Below are 22226 nucleotides of genomic sequence, written 5' to 3' on the forward strand. Positions count from 1 at the left end.
TTGGCATCCATGACTCAAGCTGGGAAGTGCTCTAGTAGTAACCCAGCATTCCACAGCAGCCAGCCTGGGAGATCCTGAAGGGCAACAGCCCTTGTTTCCCTTATGGCCCCCATACAAGCACAGTGTCTGCTCAGCAGGTAAGTCTAATGCCCTGAAATACACTTGCCTCCAAGCTGTAATTTTCTCATTATTCACAAGCCAAAGATGAAACCCTTTTTATTATATACATGTTTAATATAGAATAATACAATGCACAGAGTTAAAAACTATCAGGGGTTGAGAAGATGGTTCAATGGTTAAAGGCCCTTGCTTATAAAACCTGCCAGCATGGGTCCAGTTCCTCAGTGCCCACATAATATAAAGCCAGGCACACAAAGCGGTGCATACAGCAGGAGTTCATCTGCAATGGCAAGAAGCTCTGACACATCCAAATATCTATCTCCTCACAAATTAATAAATGAAAACATATTTTTTAAAAATCTACCTGAAATAGCATGAGATAAACACTAGGTGCAGGGAGGAAGCTACAATAAGGACCAGACACAGGAAAGAGGCTCTGGGTTGGAGGTGAGGGTCCAAGTTTTATTCCCTCACTGGAAAATGGCTGTAAGGAAAGGTGCCACAGAACAGTATACCTATCCCTAGATTTGTTTTCTGTCACTGTTTTATTTTACAATACGATGTGATTAAATCTGCCTGAGTTAAAATAAGTGACATGAACTGTGGTTACTTACCAAAACAGAACTCAGCCTTTGGCCTGAGCTTAGTTGCATCGCTAACCTAATTAAAAGAAAAAGGAAAGAGGGAAGAGCGGGTTACTCCCTTCTTCAAATGCTGCTGTGCCACAGCCAACAGGTAAGGGGGGGGTGTTAATTTTACGACGGAATTCTCCCTTCCCAGAAAATCTCTACAGAATGTAAGGTTGCAATCTACCCTGAAGAATTGTTTAAACACCTTTTACATAACATTTGTTTTGTAAACTTAGACAATATGACTTGAACAGAAAATATTTCCTTTTAAATATCTAATCTATATTGTCTAACAGCCAAAATATATTTTGTCAAGAGAATGAGTAGCTGCATTGTACTACTGATAGCAAGGCATTTTATTTATCAAGGTATGTCTTCTGAACACGGGCACTTTAGTAAACTGGTGTTCTGTTGGAACAATTCCCATTTGCCATCAGACTACGGCACATGCGCAGCAGCACCGCTGACTAAGTCTTGGTGCTTCTGCGTCTCAACAGCCTTTCTGTGTTAAATAAACCTACAGGGCTAGCGCCTCACAAAAAGCCATCTGAGGGTTGGAGAGACGGTACTTGCTTGCAAAGCCTGCTGGGTCAGGGTTCAAGTCCCCAGTATCCACATAAAGCTAAAAGCACAAAGTGACGCATGCATCTGGACCTGGACCTGCTGTGCCCATATTGCCTCCCCCAATCCACACACACACACAAATAAGCAAAAGATTAACATTCAGAAAACCCAGGTTTTATTTTATTTTATTTTGGTTTTTCAAGGTAGGGTCTCACTCTAGCCCAGGCTGACCTGTAATTCACTATGGAGTCTCAGGGTGGCCTTAAACTCACAATGACCCGCCTATCTCTGTCTCCCATGTACTGGGATTAAAGGCATAGGCCACCACACTTGGTTAAAAACTTTTGTTTTTAGTTTTTTGGTTTTTTTTTTGAGGTAGGTTCTCACTGTAGCCCAGGCTGAACTGGAATTCACTATGTAGTCTCAGGCTGGCCTCGAACACACAGTAATCCTCCTATCTCTGCCTCCCAAGTGTTGGGATTAAAGGCATGTGCCACCACACTTGGCTTTAAAAACGTTTTTAAAATAACAAAACCAGTGTCGCAAAACACCAGGAAAACAAACGAGTAAGAAAATAGAAATTCGTAGAATCAAAGCAAAAAGTAGAATCATCCTTTCAAAACAAAAAAAAGGAAATGTCAGAGGCAATGGCATTTTAAAAGTTGAGGTAAAATAATCTAAAAAAAAATAATAATACAAATGTAGAAAAATCTCCCGAAGAACTCAAGACACAGCCTGTTTACTGACTCCTCCCTCACCCTGTTTATTTTTATTTTATTACTTTTGAGACAGACTTCCTAAGAAGCCCAGATCAGCCTCAAAGTGGAAATCCTGCCTTAGCCTCTACATGCTGGATCATGGGAATGCCACTATTCCTGGAAAGCCCCTGCCCTCTTTTTTTGGAGTTGGGGGAAGTACAATATATGTGTACATGCGCATTCAGGTGCATGTGCTCTGTGTGGAAGAGGTCACTGGGCGTCCTCTATCACTCTTCTGCCTTATTTCCAAAACAGTCTCTCACTGAACCTGTGGCTCCCTTTCTTGTCTGTTAGACTGGCTGACTAGGACCACCAGAGCGCCTCCTGCATTCTGCCCCACACATCTCAGAACTGGCAGGGCAGGGCTACAGACCAGGACCACCAGAGATGCTCCTGTCTCCCCTGGCCCTGCCCCAGCTTTAGTTTTGGCAATGCTGGCTTTTGACATGGATGCGAGGGACTGAATGCAGGTCCTTGTGTAGAAACCGTTCTCACCATGTGCCCAATCGTGAAAATGAATATTATCTTTTACAACATGCCACATCCCGAAAGTTAAATCTATATTCTTCTCAATTTTATCAATTTAAAATACTTATTGGGTTGGACAGATGGCTCAGCGGTTAAGGAGCTTGCCTGTGAAGCCAAAGGACCCAGGTTCAATTCCCCAGTACCCACGTAAAGCCAGATGCACAAGGTGGTACATGTGTCTGAAGTTTGTTTTCATTGGCTAGAGGCCCTGGCATGCCCATTCTCTATCTGCCTCTTTCTCTCTCTCTCTCAAATAAATAAAATAGTAAAATAATATTTTTTTAAAAATTTCTTGTATACATCATTGATATGAACCTGAACATCTCTAATTCTGTTCACACTTTCACTTGGAAGGATTTCATGCACATATGAAAGTAACACAATGATAGTTGTGGGAGATGGAATACACATTTAACTTTAGTGTTCAGGAAACTGAGGAAGGAGGATCAGTTGTAAAAACTAGCCTGGGCTACATAAGATAGACCCTGTCTCAAAAAAAAAAAAAAAAAAAAATTTTTAAGAACAAAAACCAGACAACAAAAAGTACTAATACAATGTATAAACACTACCTTTGAAATGTAGGTAAGTTTAATGGCTCCAACCCGTGATGATCCTGAAGGTAGGTTCTGGAAACAAATTATTAATATATAATTATTAGTCAACATTATGAATTCATTTTATACTATTTCATATGTTAAAATGTTAACAACTTTGATTATTATTTATTTTGTGTATACGTCCATGTGTCAGTGTGGGCATGCACGTGGCAGAGAACATGTGTAGAGATCAGAAGAAAAGTTCTGGGCCAGTCCTTTTGCCCACCTCAACTATCGGAGGCAGGGCTTCCTGACAGGCACTCGCTCTGAGGTTCTTTGCTGCCCTCACTAGGAGCGTCCAGGAAACTTCCCGCCCTGCGACTCCAGAAGCCTGACACAGCTTCTGGCTTTACATGAGCTCTAGAAATGGAGCCCGGGTGTCTGAGGTTGAGTGTGAATGCTTTACCCACTGGGGCCACCTTCCCAGCATAGAAATGTGATTTCTGTTTTTAAAATGTGCATTATTTGCAAGTGGAGGGAGACAGAGAGAGAGAGAGAGAGAAGAAATGAGCATGCCAGGGCCTCTTGCCATTGCAAACAAATTCCAGATGTGTATGTTACTTAGTGCACATCTGGCTTTACATGGATACTGGACTGTGAGGCTTTGCAAGCAAGCACCTTTAGTCATGGAGCAGAGTCTCTCTCCAGCCCAGATTTTTATTTGTTTGTTTGTTTACTGAAGTAGGGTCTCACACAAGCTCAGGCTGACCTGGAACTCATGATGTAGTCTCAGGGTGGCCTCAAACTCATAGTGATCCTCCTACTTCTGCCTCCCAAGTGCTAGAATTAAAGGCATGTGCCACCACGCCCAGCTGGCCCTGATTTTTTGTTTATTTGTTTTGAGGTAGGGTTTCACCCTCTCTCAGGTTGACCTGGAATTCACCATGTAGTTTCAGGGTGGCCTCAAACTCATAGCGATCCTCCTACCTCTGCCTCCCCAGTGCTGGGATTAAAGGCCTGCGCCACTGTGCCCAGCTTCTGGCCCTGATTTTTTGATACCACATTTTCTCAATCAACTTTGTTCAGGTTTTCAGTTTATTTAGTTTCTGGATCAAGACAACAGTGCAGAGCAGAGGGTGTGGCTCAGAGGTAGAGTACTGACTGGCCTCGCATTTGTGTGGCCCTTTGTTCCAGCCCCTACAGGTGAGCAAAAAGACAATTCAGACAAGAGGCTGAGTCTTACTGTTCTACTGTTATGTATCCTATAGCTAAAGACTACTTTCTCACTGCAGCTTAGCTAATATTCTTTTGTATGAGCTTACAGAACCATAAACAAAATCTGATTTTGTTTCAAAAGGCAATAGAAAAAATATTTAGAGACATAAACAAGTGAAATCTTAAGAAGTTTTATGGGGCTAAGTGATGGCTCAGAAGGTAAGAGCACTTGCTGGGAAAGCACACACACACACTTAAACAGCCAGGCAGGACTGTGTGCATGTTTGTCCTCAGAGAGGAGTCGTCAAACCAAACAACAAGCGGCAGACTCTGTGTCAGGGAAATATGGCAGAAGGTGGGGGGACCCGGTATCTTCCTCTGATCTGCTCAACGGTGAGCAAGTGGCAACACATCTACATGCGAGTGAGTGAGCGAGAGTGAGTGAGTGTGTGTGTGTGTGTGTGTGTGTGTGTACACACACCATATGTGAGCCCTCAGACCCTGAGAGATCAGGGAAAGCACACTGGCAAATGTATGCAGTTCTGTGGGAACCAGAAGCTAGGATCTGGTAAAGTGACTAGAGAAAGTCCAGGAGAACGCAGCTGTACCAACGACAAGGGAAGTGTTAGGATCATGTCCCAGTCTAAAACATGGGGTCATACAAGGGAAGAATATGACTTACATAATTTAGAAAAAAACTGAACATAAACTTCTGATTTCTGCAAACCTGCACCTTGTGTCAAGTACATAAAGGCAATAATCATGTGGCTGCCTCCCAAGGGCATCAGACCCAGAGATAAGGGAGCAAAACAAGGTGTCAGTAAGCTCTACAGCGACAGTGACATGGAGACATTTCCTATGAAAAAGCCTCATGCAAAGTCAGTGCAGTTAACATAGCTGAATCAAAACACACTTGTCCTTCCAGATGTAAGCAGAGGACTAAACTCATATCATGGCGTATCAGAGGGTAAAAGTTAGGCCTGATGGGTAGAAAATGCAAGGAACTAGATTATGGCTCAAAAAATAATTAATATTCCAAATATAATATATGCTTTTAGCAATGTATAACTCAAGCACCATTTAAAATGAAGACCAGGGTGAAGGGAGTGACTTAACACTGAGGTACCATGTAACTCAAAATCTACATGAAGAAATATTCATCACTAGCATATATATATATCTCATCTAGTCAAAACAGTGCAGGGTGATGAAGAGCGCAGACGCTAATTATCTGATTTCTCCTTGTCCTCGAGTTCGCTGTTTCCCATCCACACAAGCAGCACTGGTGGACACTGTAAAGAGACACATCCCTCACACTGGACATACTTCTCCATTTTTAGCTGTTACAATGCTTTTTATTTGAAATAAAAAGCCTCACAGGGCAGGGACAAGAGCTCAATAGGTAGAGTGCTCGCCTCACAAGCCTGAGCACCGAAGCTTGACGCCCGCCCCCAGTATCCATGTAAAACTGCCAGACAGGGCAGCACATGGCTGCGATGCCAGCGCACTGGGGAGCAGAGGCAGGAGGATTGCTGAGGCTCCCTGGCCAGCTGGTCTAGCCTAACTGTAGGCCAGTGAGACGGCCTCAAGGGAAGTGGACAGCATTCCTGAGGGTGACACCTGAGGCTGTCCTGTGGCCTCTATGTGTACTGCACATACATTTTGCATAAAACAACACTGAAGAGTGCCTGCCACAAGTAGGAAAAGCTTAAAACTACTCAACAGACGTTTTCTGACTCCAGGTCTCTCACACATCTCAAACCTGGGATGCTCATACCTGGCTTATGCCACTAGTCTCAATGATTCGTATGGCAACAACAAAACTAAGATGTATTTCAAATGTCTGACTCTACAAGATGAAAGAAATACTATGTCCAAGAATACTGAGTAGTTTATTTTCCAGGAGGTAACATTTTCTAACCTAAGAATAGGGTCTCAAATGTGTAAAAGTCAAGAATTTCAACCAGAAATGGTATGCATCTCCCAAGAGAGGAAATAGATAAATATATAGGCACAAATTCTAACTTTAATGAAATAAACTTAGTTTTACCTTTAGAAGTTCAAACATGATCCTGGGTGCCAAGAATAGAGCATGAAACTAAAGCTAACCTACTGAAAATAAATCTAATATATACTGCTTATAAAGACAAATCCTACAACCTATGCCAAATGCTTATGCTTTCAAAGGTAATTACGAACCTGTGGATTATCCATGTACCATACGAAACTATCTTCTCGGGTATCCAGTATGAAATACCTTCGAAGAAACTTCCCACTGTTTTCATTTTCTTCAATGTCTAGAAAACCACAAATACGATTCTGTCGATCCACATAAGGCATTTCTGGGCTTGAACATTACACTGTAAAATAAAGACATTATTTATTAAGCATGTTAACAGTAAGCTCCCTAAGGAAAACAAAAGCATTTTCCAGTGGATGTCAAGATTTAATCTGGGCTATGGTACGCTGCTCTCCCAGAAGCCTACTTTCTAACATAGGTGAAGTCAGTTAACAAGAACTTTTATCAATATCTGACAGATGGGCAAAATCATTTTGGAAATCAGGTCTACTAAAGATGCCTCCTAAATGCAGCTGTTAAACCAGTAAGGAAAACAAGAATCATTCCACTCAATAACTGATCATCTTCTCCCTTAAAATAAACCCAAATGTGGGGCTGGAGAGATGGCTTAGCAGTTAAGTGTTTGCCTGTGAAGCCTAAGGAACCCGGTTCAAGACTTGATTCCCAAGGGCCCATGTAAGCCAGATACACAGGTGGCCCATCCATCTGGAGTTTGTTTGCAGTGGCTGGAGGTCCTAGCGTGCCCTTTCTTTCTTTCTTTCTCTCCCTCCCTCTCTCTCTCTCCTCTCTCTCTCTCTCTCTCTCTCTCTCTGTTGATCTCAAATAAATAATAAACAAACCCAAGTGAATTAGAAATTAAGCTATCCAAATTTTAATTTTCTCACTTACAAATCAAGATAACCTACCTTTTATACTATTTCAGAATACTTTTAAATTCACAACAGTAGTTAATATTTACTGACTACCTACTGTATATAAGCCTTGTGGGAGGTTCTCAATCTTCAAACTCACCCTGAGGGCCTGAGGAGACAGCTCACTGATTAACGCCAGCTGGCCCTTATACAGTTCCCCAGTACCCACATAAAGACATGCATCCGGAGTTCATGTGCAGTGACAGAGATCCAGGTGTGTCCATTTTCAATCTTTTAATCTCAATAGTTATCTCCCCCTTCCCCACTCCTTGCTAAAAAGATATTTTTTAAACAACACTGCCCTATGAGTACCATCATCACCTCCACCTCACCTGTGGGGAAACTAGCACTGACCCAGAGAGTGATCTTCCCAGATTATAGAACTGTTTTATGTGTGTTTTTTTAAAGAAAGAATGGTAGGAAGGAAGGAAAGAAGGAAGAGTCAAAACTTAAACGCAGATTCCTGGGCTCTAGAGCTCCTATCTTAAGCACTACACACTATCCTCTCTTTAAAACTGTTTAAATTGTTGAAACTAAGGTGAATCAGAATAAACTTGGCTAACAAAACAGAGATAAACAGGTATTATGACCTGCTTGATGGAAGACATTTAACATCACCTAGAAACCCAGCATATAAAAAATGTTTGTCTCTAAATCTGAACAAGTTAATAGATTCCCCCATATCTAACTACCAGCTTCCAAGAAATGCAGAAGGCGGAGGGAAATGGTAAGCTGTGCTCCAAGCATTCCACCAGCACAAGTCAGACTGGGGGAAACCCCAAGGCAAACAACCCAATTTCCTCCACAAGTCAATCACATACTTAAAAAAAAAAAACAAAAAAAAACACTTGGTCTAGAGAGATGGCTTAGTGGTTAAGGTGCTTGCCTGTGAAGTCTAAGGGTCCATGTTCGATCTCTTTCCAGATCCCACATAAGCCAGACGCACAAAGGTGAGGTAAGTGCAAAGTCGCCCATGCTCACTAGGTGGTGCAAGCATCTAGACTTCCACTGCAATGGCTGAGGCCCTCGTGCACCAATTCATTCTCTCTTTAAAAAAAAAAAAAACAGGTTTAAAAAATCTGACATCTAAATGAAATTTCTTTCAAGGCTTTTTTGGGGGGGTGGGTATTTTCTCTTATCCTGGGATTAATTCCAGGACCCTTGAGCATACTACCCAACCGTTCTACTTCTGAGCTACATCTATACCCGTAAAAATTATGTAAAATGTGGTTGGGGATGTACCTCAGTGGTACAGCAGTTGCTTGGCATGCACGAGGACCTGGGTTCAAAACCCCAGTACTACAAATGGGGGGGGTGGATATGGATCAAGCCATGAAATTGGTGAAAATAGTATGCCTATATTCACGTAACTACTGATATCCAAGAACAGGTTGGTAATTACTACTCAGTAAGACAACCAAATAGTAAAACTGGCAAGAAATCTTAACAGAGAAGTTTACAAAGATATACAAATAGTAAGTATGCATAAAATACTAAACTCTCATCAGCCAGAAAGGCAGTACAATTAAACAACTACAGACAATACTTATCTACCTACTAGAATGGACAAAACGTTGACAGTACATGCTGTCAGAGATATAGGCAAATGAACATTCACACATTGCTTCTTGGATGCAAAATGGTATACCTACTCTGAAAAGCATTTAAATGCAGTAGGGGAAAAGAAGCAGAGAGCACTTACAAACTAACAAAAGAATGCAAAAGACATCTGACTGACCAAAACAAGCAGACCTTATTTAAATCCTATGCCATGCATAACAATAAGCTTCTGTGAATAATGGAGGAGAGCAAAATAATTAATAGTAATAATAATAATAATACTAGAGAACAGGAAGAATGAATTCAGTGAAGGGGTGGAGAATATTATGTAATTTTTTAAGTTTTAAATTTTTGTTTTAAACATTAAAAAAATTAGTTTTCAGTGAACTGAGTGGCAAGTGCAGAAGTGCCTGGACTCAAGTGGTCTTGCCACTGTCAAAAAAATCTGGCTGCAGAAAAATAAAAAAGATCTCACTCTATTGCACCGTTCCCAGTAACACCTTAGGGCTGGACACCAGGACCTGCCCACAGTGACACCTTCTCTAGCTAGGCAGCTGCAAATCCAGGTTTCAAGCTTTAATGAACTCCTGAGTCTGGTAGGGAGCATACATCCAAACGACCACAGTGGGCGCAGGCCTTGGGGTTTTATAACCCGGCCCCTTGCCAGTGCTGGCTCAGGTCGCTCTACGACCACCTCCTTGGTGATGCTACACTTTCCCCACCATGATGAAACTTGCCCTTGAAATAAACTCTTTCTTTCCATAAGCTGATTCTGGTCACGTGTTCTGTCCCAGCTAGACCCACCAAAGAAAAAAAATTCAATTGTTTACCTAAAAATAATACATATTACCAGTTTCCAGATACTGTTCTAAGTATTTTTATCTTAATACTTGTAACGACTGTACACAGGAGAAAAGTAAAGCCAAGGACATAACACAGCCAGGATTCCAATAAGGGAGAGGCCATGTTCCCCAGTTCTGTGGTTCCAATCTGCTCAAAACGCTTCAATGCAGGACACCAGCCTTAGTTAGATATTCAGAAGAATCACTTAGGAGCTCTTGAAAACCCTAGTGCCTAAAAAGCTGAGGGAGTATTCCCACTCACTCAAGGCCAATTATGTCAGATGTTAGTGTTCAGACAAGGCTGAAAACCATTATCTCAACAGGACTCCATCCTACTCCAAGTACAAACCAAGGCTTGTACCAAGGCCTACAGGCCTCGTCTCCCTCTTCAGCTGCCTGCTGGCCTCGACAAATAAGCTTCCAGTGCAGAACCACCTTTTAACCCAACTGGGACTGGAAGTTATCTCAAAACGCAGGTGTTCCAAACCTGCCACTTCCCATCTCCTTTCTCTGCTTCACTCTTCTCTTAGCACGCACCAGTATCTCAAATGAGAGCCCACTATTCACCAACTCTGGAGTGCACACTGCATGAGACCAGGGACTTCTTCCATTTTAATCCTCCAATGTCTACAACAGTGCTGGATCAGGGAGGGCACTCACAGGCTACCTGCTGAATGAAATGTTGATATATAATATCAACATAATATCCATTATGATGCATCTAACAGGAAGGCTCAAGTTTGCAGACACAAAGTTGCTGTCCCTCAGACAAGAAGCCACCTAGCAGATTTAGCTGCTTTTAGGTGATAGAAGGAAAAAGGTTCAAATGTTGTATTTCTATTTAAATTTATATTCTTAGTAAAGCTAGCACCAGACAAAAACTAATAAAATCATAGTATTAATTACCCCTCAAAGTCACCCTTCATCTTTACTGATGTAAGGTGCAGGGAGCTCTTACACAGTAACCATAAATTAACATTCACAGCTAACATTGTAGCACTGAGGAGCCAAGAAAAAAGCCAAGACAAAAACTAGAAAGACAAAGAAGAAAAAGTTAAGTTCTGTACAGCAAGAACTCCTGAAGCCTCTCTCTCTTTTTTTTTTAAATTTTTATTAACATTTTCCATGATTATAAAGAAATATCCCATGGTAATTCCCTCCCTCCCCCCCCCACACTTTCCCCTTTGAAATTCCATTCTCCATCATATTACCTCCCCATCACAACTCTCTTGACATTCCTGTTCATTGCTGACTAGATGCCACATGGGCCTAATCCTGTTGTCCCAGAATCCAAAAACAAAGCTGAGGATTTAAGAGTTGTCCCACCTCATCTACAGGGACTGTCTTCAGGACCCCACGGACACGGAAAGCTGTGATGGGAGAGTATTTGCAGGTAACCTATGCACACCCTTCATCTGCTGTACAGCATCTCTAGGGTCCTTACAATTCTTAACATAAATATGATTAAACAGCTACTTCTCTGCAATTTTTTAATACTTTCATTCTATGGTTGGTTGAATCTGTGGACAGAGACTGCACTAGACAAGCATCAGGATCAGATATCTGTGCAGTACACACACATAATCTATGTGCAGTCAGGCATTGCTTCCTCGCCTCCCTGTCTTTGTCTGTCTGTCTGTCTGTATCATTCTCTGTTTCTCTATTGTGGTGCTTTGAGTAAGGTGTCCTCCATAAACTTAGGTGTTCTGGATACTAGGTTCCCCAGCTGATGACAATTGGAAATTAATGCTTCCTGGAGTCGGTGTATTATTGGAGGTGGGCTTATGGATATTATAGCCAGTTTCCCCATGCCAGTGTTTGACACACTCTCCTGTTGGTATGGTCCACCTTATGTTGGCCAGGGGGTGATGTCCACCCTCTGCTCATGTTGTCGTTTTCCCTACCACCGTGGAGCTTCTCTCTCGAGCCTGTAATCCAAAATAAACCTCTTTTTTCCCACAAGCTGCTCTTGGTTGGGTGATTTCTACTAGCAATGCGAACCTGACTACAACATCTACACACACACACACACACACACACACACACACACACACACACGCCTGCCCCCGTGTCAGGCACGGCTCCCTCACCTCGTCTGTCTCTTTCTATCTACACTCACCCACTCACCCTACCTGTGTGTAGAGTCAGGCACAGCTCCCTCACCTCCCTGTGTCTTTACACACACACACACACACACGTGCAGTCAGATATGGCTAAAAACACACATGGCTGTTACCCTGACCACTACCTTACCACCCTTGTCCTTTCTGGAAGTGACAGAAGAGAGGAAAGAATCCAAGTACTTCAAGTCTCTAGTGAGAACTGGGAAAGGAAAGAGGTATTCACCTCAAAGTAGTGGCAGGAACCTCCAAGATTCTTTTCACCAAGATCTTAAGTGCCCAGAAGGCAGGGAGACTGGCACTACACTCAGCTGCACAGGAGCCTGCACAAAACTGCCTCTCTGAGCAAGAACGGCAAGAGGTAATGAGAGCCGGCAGGACCCTGAAAGCGGTCAGCCTGAGCAGCCTGCAAGCTACCATCAGGCATAAAGAAACGAGGCCCAAGGAGCACAGCGGCAGAGACGGAGGAATGAACGTAAGAGCCGGTGGATGGGAAGGAGTGCTTTGCACTAGGTGGTTGTGTTCATGCCCTCACAGAAACTGCTATGACATGCATAGCAACAAGCTGCTATGAACAATGGAGAGCAAAATAATTAATAGTGATAACAATAATAGAGAACAGGAGGAAAGAGAATTCAGTGAAGGGGTGGAAAATATTATGTAATTTTTTTAAGTTTTAATTTTATTTTAAACAAAAAAAAAAATGAGTTTTCAGTGAACTGAGCAGCAAGTGCAGAAGTGCGTGGACTCAAGTGGTCTTGCCATCGTCAAAAAAAATTTGGCTGTAGGCGTGATGGCACACACCTTTAATCCGAACACTTGGGAGGCAGAGGTAGGAGGATGACCGTGAGCTCGAGACCACCCTGAGACTACATAGTTATTTCCAGGTCAGCCTGAGCCAAAGCAAGACCCTACCTCAAACAAACAAAAAAAAAAAAAATCTGGCTACAGGGTTGGAGAGATGGCTTAGTGGTTAAGCACTTGCCTATGAAGCCCAAGAAACCCCCAGCTCAAGGCTCAATTCCCTAGGACCCACGTAATCCAGATGCCCAAGGTGGTGCATGCATCTGGAGTTTGTTTGCAGTGGCTGAAGGCCCTGGTGTGCCCATTCTCTCTCTCTTTGCCTCATTTTGTCTCTGTCTGTCATTCTCAAATAAATAAGTAAAAATAAAATAATTTTTTTTTAATCTGGCTGCAGAAAAATAAAAAAGATCTCACCCTATTTCACCTCACACACTCAAGGAAACTGTGGGGTAGAAAGGGCTTAAACACAGAAATTTCATATCTAGGAGCTATGCATCGGGAGTCTCCATGCAAAATCTCACCAGAAACGCCAATGTGGCTGTCTATGGGTGGACATCACTGGCCTGACACAGGCAGTCAAGGGAACTGTGGGAGAACCAGGCAGGAAATATGGGGGGGGGGGACTCCATTTCTCTTCTGACTAGATCCCCACAGAGAAAGAAAGAGGTTGACTCCAGAGCACACATAAGCCCTCCTACCCCAAGAGCTTTAGATAGCAAGTGGCCACAGCCTCGGTACGGGGAAAGAAGCTCTAAACTGCATAGAAGATTGAGGTTTTAAATTGGAATAGATCCGACTGGAGCTTTTAACAGCTATACATGATGAGAAGCTGTATTTGAGCCAGCCATGAGCTGGTGGGAGGGAGGAGAAACTACAAAGCCGCGAGTGGGGCAGTCAGCCCCGCCTCGTGCTTGTCATCACGCTGGACTGTTCAATGGCCAGATGACATAGGAGCTGCACAGCCGTCCTTAGCAACGGGAGGGACACCTGGCCTCCATGGAGACTGTCAGAAGGATTTACTGTACTGGGTTAGAGGCCACATGAGAACAGCTCTGAGATCACTTCCAAGTCTAGCACTTGTGACTGTCCTTTTTTCAAGAAGAGGTTCAGTGGAATCCAGAATCTAAAACTCAATGGTTGAACTGTAAAAGGCAAAAACAAAAACAACCTACTATTTTTTTGAGAATAAAGTTTCAGAGTGACAAATCTAATACAGGTTTGATGTAGAAACAATATTTTACCTTACCATATATGTAATTCTAAAATATCCTAACTGACTCAAATTTTAACATTCACGAGAAACCCCTGTTTAAGGAAAGCTTGATTAAAAAAAAAAAAAGCCAAAAGATTATCTTTGGGAATCAAAGCTATTCAACTGGTAAAAAGATTTACTAAAATAAACAGCAAACAAATCTTTACTTCAATGTCTTCTAAGAATTCAAGTTCACATCTTTATCATGTAGTACCTACAAAGAAAACCACTATTTAGGATTAGGTTACTTAGTTACTCATTGATTGTAACAGAGCAAATACAAACAGAAAGTTTTATTCTTATTAAAAATAATCCTATCAGGCTGGAGAGATGACGTAGCAGTTAAGGTGCATGCCTGCATAGCCTAAGGACCCAGGTTTGATTCTCCAGGTCCCACGTAAGCCAGATGCACATAGTGGCACATGCATCTGAAGTTCGTTTGCAGTGGCTAGAGGCTCTGGCACACCCATTCTCACTCTCTCTCTCACTCTCCCCCACTCTCTCTGTCTCTAATAAACACATAAAAATAAATCTTTAAAAAAAAACAATCCTATCTATGTGTTTGTAAAAATAACTAAGCATTACAACTATCAAATGTTCCTGCCCTGTTGAGTCATTTCCAACTAGCCAACATATTTCCAAATGCTGTGTACTCACAAATGTTTCTGTTAAAACCTAAACTTTAATATTTATTTCTCTTGTACGATATAACTGCAGTTCTAAAATGATCTTTTAATCTTGAAATTTTAAGTGGTCATGTTAAAGCTCAAAAGCGAACTTCTCAAGCATGTGAGGAAGGGAATACACATTACCTCGGACCTCAGCTGTAATCAAATGGCTAAAGAAATGGAGGCCCTTACTGCTGTGCTGTAGCACTTTTCTAATAAAAAAGTAGAGTGTAATTATTGTTGCATCTATAGTTAATCCATTCTATCACAAAATTACCTTCCTCGTTCTTTTATTCTTCTCTTATTTATTAAAGAGAGAGAGGGAGGGAGGGGCAGAAGGGGCACACCAGGGCCTCTAGCCAAACAAACTCATGCTCCACCTTGTGCATCTGGTTTACGTAGATCCTGAAGAATTGAACCTAGGTCCTTTGGCTTTGCAGGCAAGTGCCTTAACTGCTGATGCAGTCAGGTTCGCATTGCTGGTAGAAATCACCCAACCAACAGTAGCCAAAATAAGCCTCTTTGGCTTACAGGCTCAAGCAGGAAACTCCATGATGGCAGGGGGAAATGATGGCATGAGCAGAGGGGAGACCATAGCAACACGAGAGTGTGCCAAACACTGGCATGGGGAAACTGACTATAACACTCATAAGGCCGCCCCCAACAATACACTGCCTCCTGGAGGCTTTAATTTCCAAATGCCATTAGCTGGGAACCTAGCATCCAGAACACCTAAGTTTATGGAAGACACCTGAATCAAACCACCACATTCTGCCCCTGGCCCCCATAAACTGATATCCATACACAATGTAAAATATATTGCATTCAGTCCAACTTAAAAGTCCCCATAGTTTTTAATTGATCCCAATGATGTTCAAACATCCCCATAGTCCAAGATCTTTTAACTGAGTCATAATACCAAGATAACCCTCCCCCACAAAAAAACATAATGGCACAAAATAAACACACTGCAAAAGATAGCATTGGGAATAGCAAAGAAATATTCAACCAATACAAGATTTAAAACAACTAGGGCAAGCATCAAACTCTTTAGCTCCAAGCCCAACAACTCTAGCCAGTGACAAATCTCCAAGTCCGATAATTCTAACCAGCAACAAGCCTCTGGAGTTCCAATTCCTCCCCTCCAGCTAGGCTACTCACAGTCCTGGGAAACTTCATTGGGGCCAGTAGCTCTCCTTGGCAGCCATCTCGAGGTTCCAGCATCTCCACTGCAAGCCACAGTTCATCTTCATGGCTCCATCAGGTCTCCATGCAGGCATCCAGCAAACCTGCTTCACACTGCCCATGGCCATTTCCAAAGCAAAAGACCGTGTTGCAAACTCAAAGACCCTCTCTTTCCTGCATTTCTTATATTCCACAATACCAGGTGGGGTGCCATTTTGTTAACCCAGGGGGGAATAAAGCAAACTTTGAAGAACAGGACACTCCTTGGGCACTCAGGCCCCTTCGAAAGAGTTTACATCTTCCTGTTGCCCCAGTGCAGATCAACTGGCCTAATCTCAAAGGTTATAATCTCTCAATTGCAGCTCAATGTGCAGCAGTTCACCCAAAGATTTCATTTTTCTGTGTTATATCCCTCTGCTCACACCAGTTGGTTTCTACACAAAGCAACCCTGCACAAGTGCTCAGGGCATGGGTGTAACAGCAAGCCTCTCATACAAACTGCTCCTAGCCCAGTTCAGGCAAAGCTCTTTCTCACCCTCATAAGCCAACCTCACAGTCCATAGTTCTTACTGCATTCAGGTCTTTCAACTCTGACCAGAATAATCCATCAAGCTGTACTTACAGCACTGCAAGGTGTCTCTTAAGCCAAGGTTTCAAATCCTTCCACATTCCTCTTGAAAATCAGCTCCAAAAGGCCAAAGCCACACAGTCAGGTGTCTAGCAGAAATCCCACTCCTTGGTACCACTTTACTGCTGCAGTCAGGTTCGCATTGCTGGTAGAAATCATCCGATCAGGAGCAGCCAAAATAAACCTCTTTAGCTTACAGGCTCAAGTGGGAAGCTCCACGATGGCAAGGGAAAACGATGGTATGAGCAAAGGCTAGACATCACCCCCTGGCCAACATCAGGTGAACCAGAGTATTAGGTGAGTGTGCCAAACACTGGCATGGGGAAACTGGCTATAACACCCATAAGTCCACCCCCAATAATACATCATCTCCAGAAGGCTTTAATTTCCAATTGTCATCAGCTGGGGAACCTAGCATCCAGGACACCTAAGTTTATGGGGGACACCAGAACCAAACCACCACAACCGCTAAGCCATCTCTCTAGCCCTTTTTGTTTGTTTGACTTTTTAAAAATTTATTTATTTCTTTAAAGGCAGAGAGAGAGAGAGAAAGAGAAAGAGAGGATGGGCATGCCAGGGCCTCTAGCCACTGCAAACGAACTCCAGATGCGTGCGCCCCCTTGTGCATCTGGCTTATGTGAGTCTTCGGGAATCGAACCTGGGTCCTTTGGCTTTGCAGGCAAATGCCTCAACCACAAAGCCATCTTCCAGCCCCCTGGTTGACTTTTTTGAGGTAGGGTCTCACTCTAGCTTAGGCTAACTTGGAATTCACTACAGAGTATCAGGCTAGCCTCAAACTCATAGCAATCCTCTCACTTCTGCCTCCTTGAGTGCTGGGATTAAAGATGGGAACTACCATACCAGCCAGAGAAAGACAGAATGGGCACACCAGGGCCGCTAGCTGCTGCAAACGAACTCCAGACATATGCACCAGCTTGCAGATCTCATTTTACATGGGTGCTGGGGAAACACAATCAGGTCATTAGGCTTTGCAGGCAAGCACCTTAACCACTGAACCATCTCTTCAGCACCAACTTCCTTGTTATTTAAACAAGAACAAGAAAAGCCAGCCCCAAGCAATGTCAACGCCTAACTAAAATCACCCTACTAAATTATTTCTTAAGAGTCATTCTGAATTATAATTATCACAGAGAAAAAATGTGGAATTTGTGACATCGGAAACTTAAAAAGTAAATAACTTTCAGGTTCAGATCAAAAAGTTACTTTTTATTTTTAAAAATATTTTAGGAGCTGCAGAGATGGCTTAGCGGTTAAGTGCTTGCCTGTGAAGCCTAAGGTCGCCAGCTCAAGGCTCAATTCCCCAGGACCCATGTAAGCCAGATACACAAGGTGGCACATGCGTCTGGAGTTCCTTTGCAGTGGCTGGAGGCTCTGATGCACCCATTCCCCCCCCCATCACTGTCAAATAAAAACAACAAAAAAAAATTTTTATTTACTTGAGAGGCAGAAAGAGGCAGAGAGAGAGAGTAGGTAATGGGCGCACCAGGGCCTCCTGACACTGCACATAAACTCCAGATCCAAGTGGCACTTTGTGCATCTGACTTTATGAGGGTACTGGGGAATCAAACCTGAGCCATGAAGGTTTATAAACAAGCATCTTTAACCGCTGAGCCATCTCTCCAGCCCAAGAAGTTGGTCTTTGAAAAATTCTACTAAGCTAGATGTGGTGGCACATGCCTTTAATCCAGCACTGGGTAGGCTGAAGTAGGAGGGTCAAGGTGAATTCCAGGCCAGCCTGGACTACAGTGAGACCTGCCTCAGGAGAAATATATCAATTATAAAAGTTCTAGTCAATGGTCTTAAAGGGAAAGCCCCATGTTAAAAAAGTTAAGTGTTTCCACCTTTAGTATCTTTCTGTATCCCAAATTTCATCAGCCAATACTTGACTATGGGCCACAATGACTTGTTTAAAGAAAAGAACCCAATGCTATTCTTAACATCCTTAAACACTTCTAAAAAGGTCCTTCCGGCTTATGAACTCATAGCAGTTTCCTCACAATTGTATACTTATCCTGTCCCACTGTCTCTCCTATTCTATAATAAACAAATTTGCACATAAACTCTTTCCTATTTTGCTACACTGCTAAAACTAGAAAGGAAAAAAAAAATACAACCATACTATTCTCCCCACCAGCAACAATAAAACTACCAGCTAACAAGATAAAGTGAGACAGAGAGGGCAACACCAATCATATTTCTAGTATGGCAAGCCATTAACTGTTTACCCCAAAGGAGATTCCCAGCATGTTCTTGACACAGGCATACTCTTCCAGAGAAATCTGTCAATGGACACACTAAAGAATAATTACATCAAATTCTGCCAAGCTTAATATTCTTGTTTAAAACTGGGTGTGGTGGTGCATACCTTTAATCCCAGGTCAGCCTGGCTAGAGCAAGACCTTACCTAGAAAAATAAAAAGTTCTTGTTTAAATATAATGTCCCTTGAAAAGAGCTGCCCATGATAAGGAATATTTAAATTTAGGAAATGCCTATTGAAAAATATGAATGTGAAGTTATAGGCACTGTGATCAAATAAATGTTACTCTTCTTGAATCATAGTTCAAGTTCTTTCAGCTGTAACAAAAAATAGTTTTACATGCTTTTTTCAAAGTTTTTCTCTAAATCATATAACGCTCACCTAAACTCCGCTGTAATGTCCTTCAATTTTTTAAAAAAATATTTTTATTAGCCGGGCGTGGTGGTGCATGCCTTTAATCCCAGCACACAGGAGGCAGAAGTAGGAAGATCACCATGAATTCAAAGGAACCCTGAGACTACATAATGAAATCCAGGTTAGCCTGAGCTAGAATGAGACCCTGCCTTGAAAAACCAAAATATGAGGGGGGAGGGGGGAAAGTAAGTATTTGCAAGCGCGGGGGGGGGGGGGAGCGGGGAGAAGAGAGAGAGGAGACGGAGAGAACGGATATGCCAGGAGCTCCAGCTGCTGCAAAAGAACTCCAGATGCGCGTGCCACTCATTACATGCATCTGGCTTTACGTGGGTACTGGGGAATCAAACTGGGGTTCTTAGGCTTTGCAGGCCAGTGCCTTAACCAAGAAGCTATCTCTCCAGCCCCTCCTTCAATGTTTTTAAACAAACCTAGAAAGCGTGCAAGTTTGGGTAATGAAGGAAAATAAAAGACTGCACCGGAGTTGAAAGTTAAAAGTCAATGGTATAAACCTCAGAGGGCGCTCTCCGTTCCAGTCACTAGATACACAGGAAATGAGATTTTTCTAGTAGGAAAAGTCGTTCACAAAGGGTAATGGCTTCATTAGAGGCGAAGGCAACCCTTATGCGGGCAGGCAGCGATCTGCTAGCTGGCTGTCAAGAAGGTACCACAGGGCATAGGGAGGTGAAGCGGTGAAGGACATGACACACATTGCCTGGATCCTTGGCTCCTTAAACCTGCTCTGGGACCTGCCAGCGAACAGAAAGCAACTAGAATTTCGATATTCGCGCAGCCCACAGTGGATACCCAAGTCGGTGCACGGAGAAGTTGCATCCTTGGCCCCTCCACAAGCGCCCCAGGAGGGGGTCAGCGGAAAGCAAGCAAACCCCACAACCCCGCCTCCCCGGTGGCTGTGCTTGGCAGCTCGCCACCGAGTCCCTGGACCCGGGCGAGCGACGGTGGGGGGAGAGCGGGCGGCGGGCTCCGGCCGCACGCATCCCGGGTCCCGCTGGTGTGACCTTGCCCAAGTCACTCTCCGCTCTCCCGCGGGCCCACGCAGGGACACGGGTCAATCACGCACGCCGCGCGACGTCGGCCCGCTCCGGTCCCCACGCGAGAAAGCGCGCGCGCGGCGAGGCCGGCGAGCGATGCCCGGCGCCCGCGGCACCGTGGGCACGGCCCTGGACCGCAGCCACCCCGACAGGCGTCGCCACCGGGAATCCCCGGGCAGCTGAGCGGCCGCGGGACTGAGGGAGGAGGAGAGGCGCGACGGCACTTCCCCGCGGGACCCCCGGCCGGCGCCCGCGCCCGCGCCCGCGCCCACGCCGCCCGCCCGCCCGCGCCCCGCGCGCAGGTGAGTCGACCCCGCGGCCTCGCCCAGGTACCGCGCGCGCGGGCGCACCGACGCACGCACGGACGGACGGACGCTCGGCTCGGGGGCGCGGCCCCGCCACTCACCCGCCTCACGCTGGCCGCCACGCTCCCGCTGGGTCCCACCACGTTCCCCGCTCGCCTCGCGCGTCCCGCCTCACCGCGGCCTCGGTCCCGGCTCCCACAGGTACCCAGCTGCCCGGGGAGCGGCGTCCACGACGGCCCGCCCGCCCGCTCGCTCGCCCGCCCGCCCGCCCGCGCACACTGCGCACGCGTGCACGCGCCCGCCTCAACCCTCCCAGACGGCGGCTGAGATTCCGGAGCGGACAACTCCCAGCCAGAGAGACTACAAGTCCCGACAGGCACCGCGCGCGCCCGGCTGCGTGGCGGGCTGGGGAGGAGGGTCGGCGAGGGAAGCGGACGCCTTCCTGGTTTCAGGGGCCGCCCGTGGCTTGCAGCGCGTTCGGGTGGGAGGGCCTCGCGCTAAGTGCTGGGCCTCGGCGCCGCGCTGCATCTTGGGGCTTGTAGTTTTAGGGGGACCATGAGGCTCGCCCGGGAGGTGGAACTCCGGGTTCTCTGATGTCATCGCCCAGGGCTGCGAGGCGCAGAGAGCTTTTAAAAATAGGCTTGGTTCAGCTTGCAGATGATTTGTTTGCAAGCTGTCCCACAATTCATCCCAAGAGGCGTAAATTCACAGGCTGCGGTGTGACCTGGAGAAAAACGTTTTAAAACTTCCGCACCAGTTTTTCCGCTCCTAATCATTTATTTCTCCTTAGAAACACTATTTTTGCACCTCCTTAGAAGGATGTTGATGACACGAGACTAAGAGAGAATTAAAGACGGGTTGGTCGAAACTCAGGACAAGTGTATTCGCATAAAGATTTATAAATATTTGCCATATTTGCTGATCAACTACAGTGTGCAGAGTTCCTGCCCTCGCGGAGCCTGCATTCGGTAAGAGGAGCTAGCTCTTAAGCAAGATCATTACGAAGTGTATTGGAGAAAGGAGCAAGGTCCAATGATAGACACAGTGAAAGCAAGTCTCTTCAGGGAGGATAGTCAGGGGAGTTCACTGAATGATATTTGAGCTGAAACCTGAAGAAGGAGAAATATTCAGACTTGCAAAGTCGTGGAAAAGAGTTGCATGTCCCACCTTTCACAGTGCATGGCACGCACTGGATTCTCAATAAATATTTGTTCTTCTTGTGCCCTTCTGCCTCTCCTGTCCTTGCACAGCGGTAAAACATGCCATTTCATTTCAAAATCTTTCAGAACATCCTTCCTCTGTGAGCATATATACCTGAGACCGTTCATACTGGGAAACAAGGCATACTGTTCTCACGTTGACGTTGGTAAGCTCATGGAGGTGCAAACAACTTGCAAAATGCATGGACTCCTCCTGTGCTGTCTCTTTTATCCAAGATGACCTGCTGTCTTTTGAGGAGAAACCTCAGCGGCATCCCCCATGCTGAACCCCTCTCTTCTTGCTTGTCTCTTGTCTTCCTCTGGAGAATGGCTTGAATGAGTTTAGACTCACTTGAGACTAGAAAGCAGTCAGAGTGAGGGCTTCTTTTGATCCCCACGGTGAGTGCTTGTGGACGTCACTGAATGTGAGGCTGACATTTCCAAAATAAAGTCTTCACATAAAAATCCAGATGTCACCTGTCTGATTTTTGTAGGCGTTTGAGCTGACCTTTAATGGCTTGGAGATTTGGAAGGAATCCCTAGCTTTTCAGTGCTGGAGCCCTAGAAGATTCCAGATAAC

The 22226-nt window shown here is 44.6% G+C and overlaps 1 protein-coding gene across 7 annotated transcripts in view; it reads right to left on the bottom strand.

Annotated features, from left to right (window-relative positions):
* Positions 1 to 20647, bottom strand: part of Plekha1 (pleckstrin homology domain containing A1) — a 51717-nt gene extending 31070 nt beyond the window's left edge. For 5 of the 7 annotated variants that reach the window (XM_045151115.1, XM_045151129.1, XM_045151125.1 and 2 more), the window contains exons 1-4: positions 20549 to 20647; positions 6550 to 6710; positions 3169 to 3225; positions 735 to 780 (exon numbers count right to left, since the gene is read on the bottom strand). In XM_045151115.1, coding sequence (XP_045007050.1) covers positions 735 to 780; positions 3169 to 3225; positions 6550 to 6690 — 244 coding nt within the window. In that variant the 5' untranslated portion in view covers positions 6691 to 6710; positions 20549 to 20647. Of the gene's footprint in view, positions 1 to 734; positions 781 to 3168; positions 3226 to 6549; positions 6711 to 15748; positions 15766 to 20548 lie in introns of those variants that run through there. The other 2 variants (XM_045151119.1, XM_045151143.1) reach the window with 2 other exon arrangements.
* Between the last annotated feature and the right edge of the window lie 1579 nt (positions 20648 to 22226).

Source organism: Jaculus jaculus, chromosome 1 (genome assembly GCF_020740685.1).
Source record: "Jaculus jaculus isolate mJacJac1 chromosome 1, mJacJac1.mat.Y.cur, whole genome shotgun sequence".
Lineage (NCBI taxonomy): Eukaryota > Metazoa > Chordata > Mammalia > Rodentia > Dipodidae > Jaculus > Jaculus jaculus.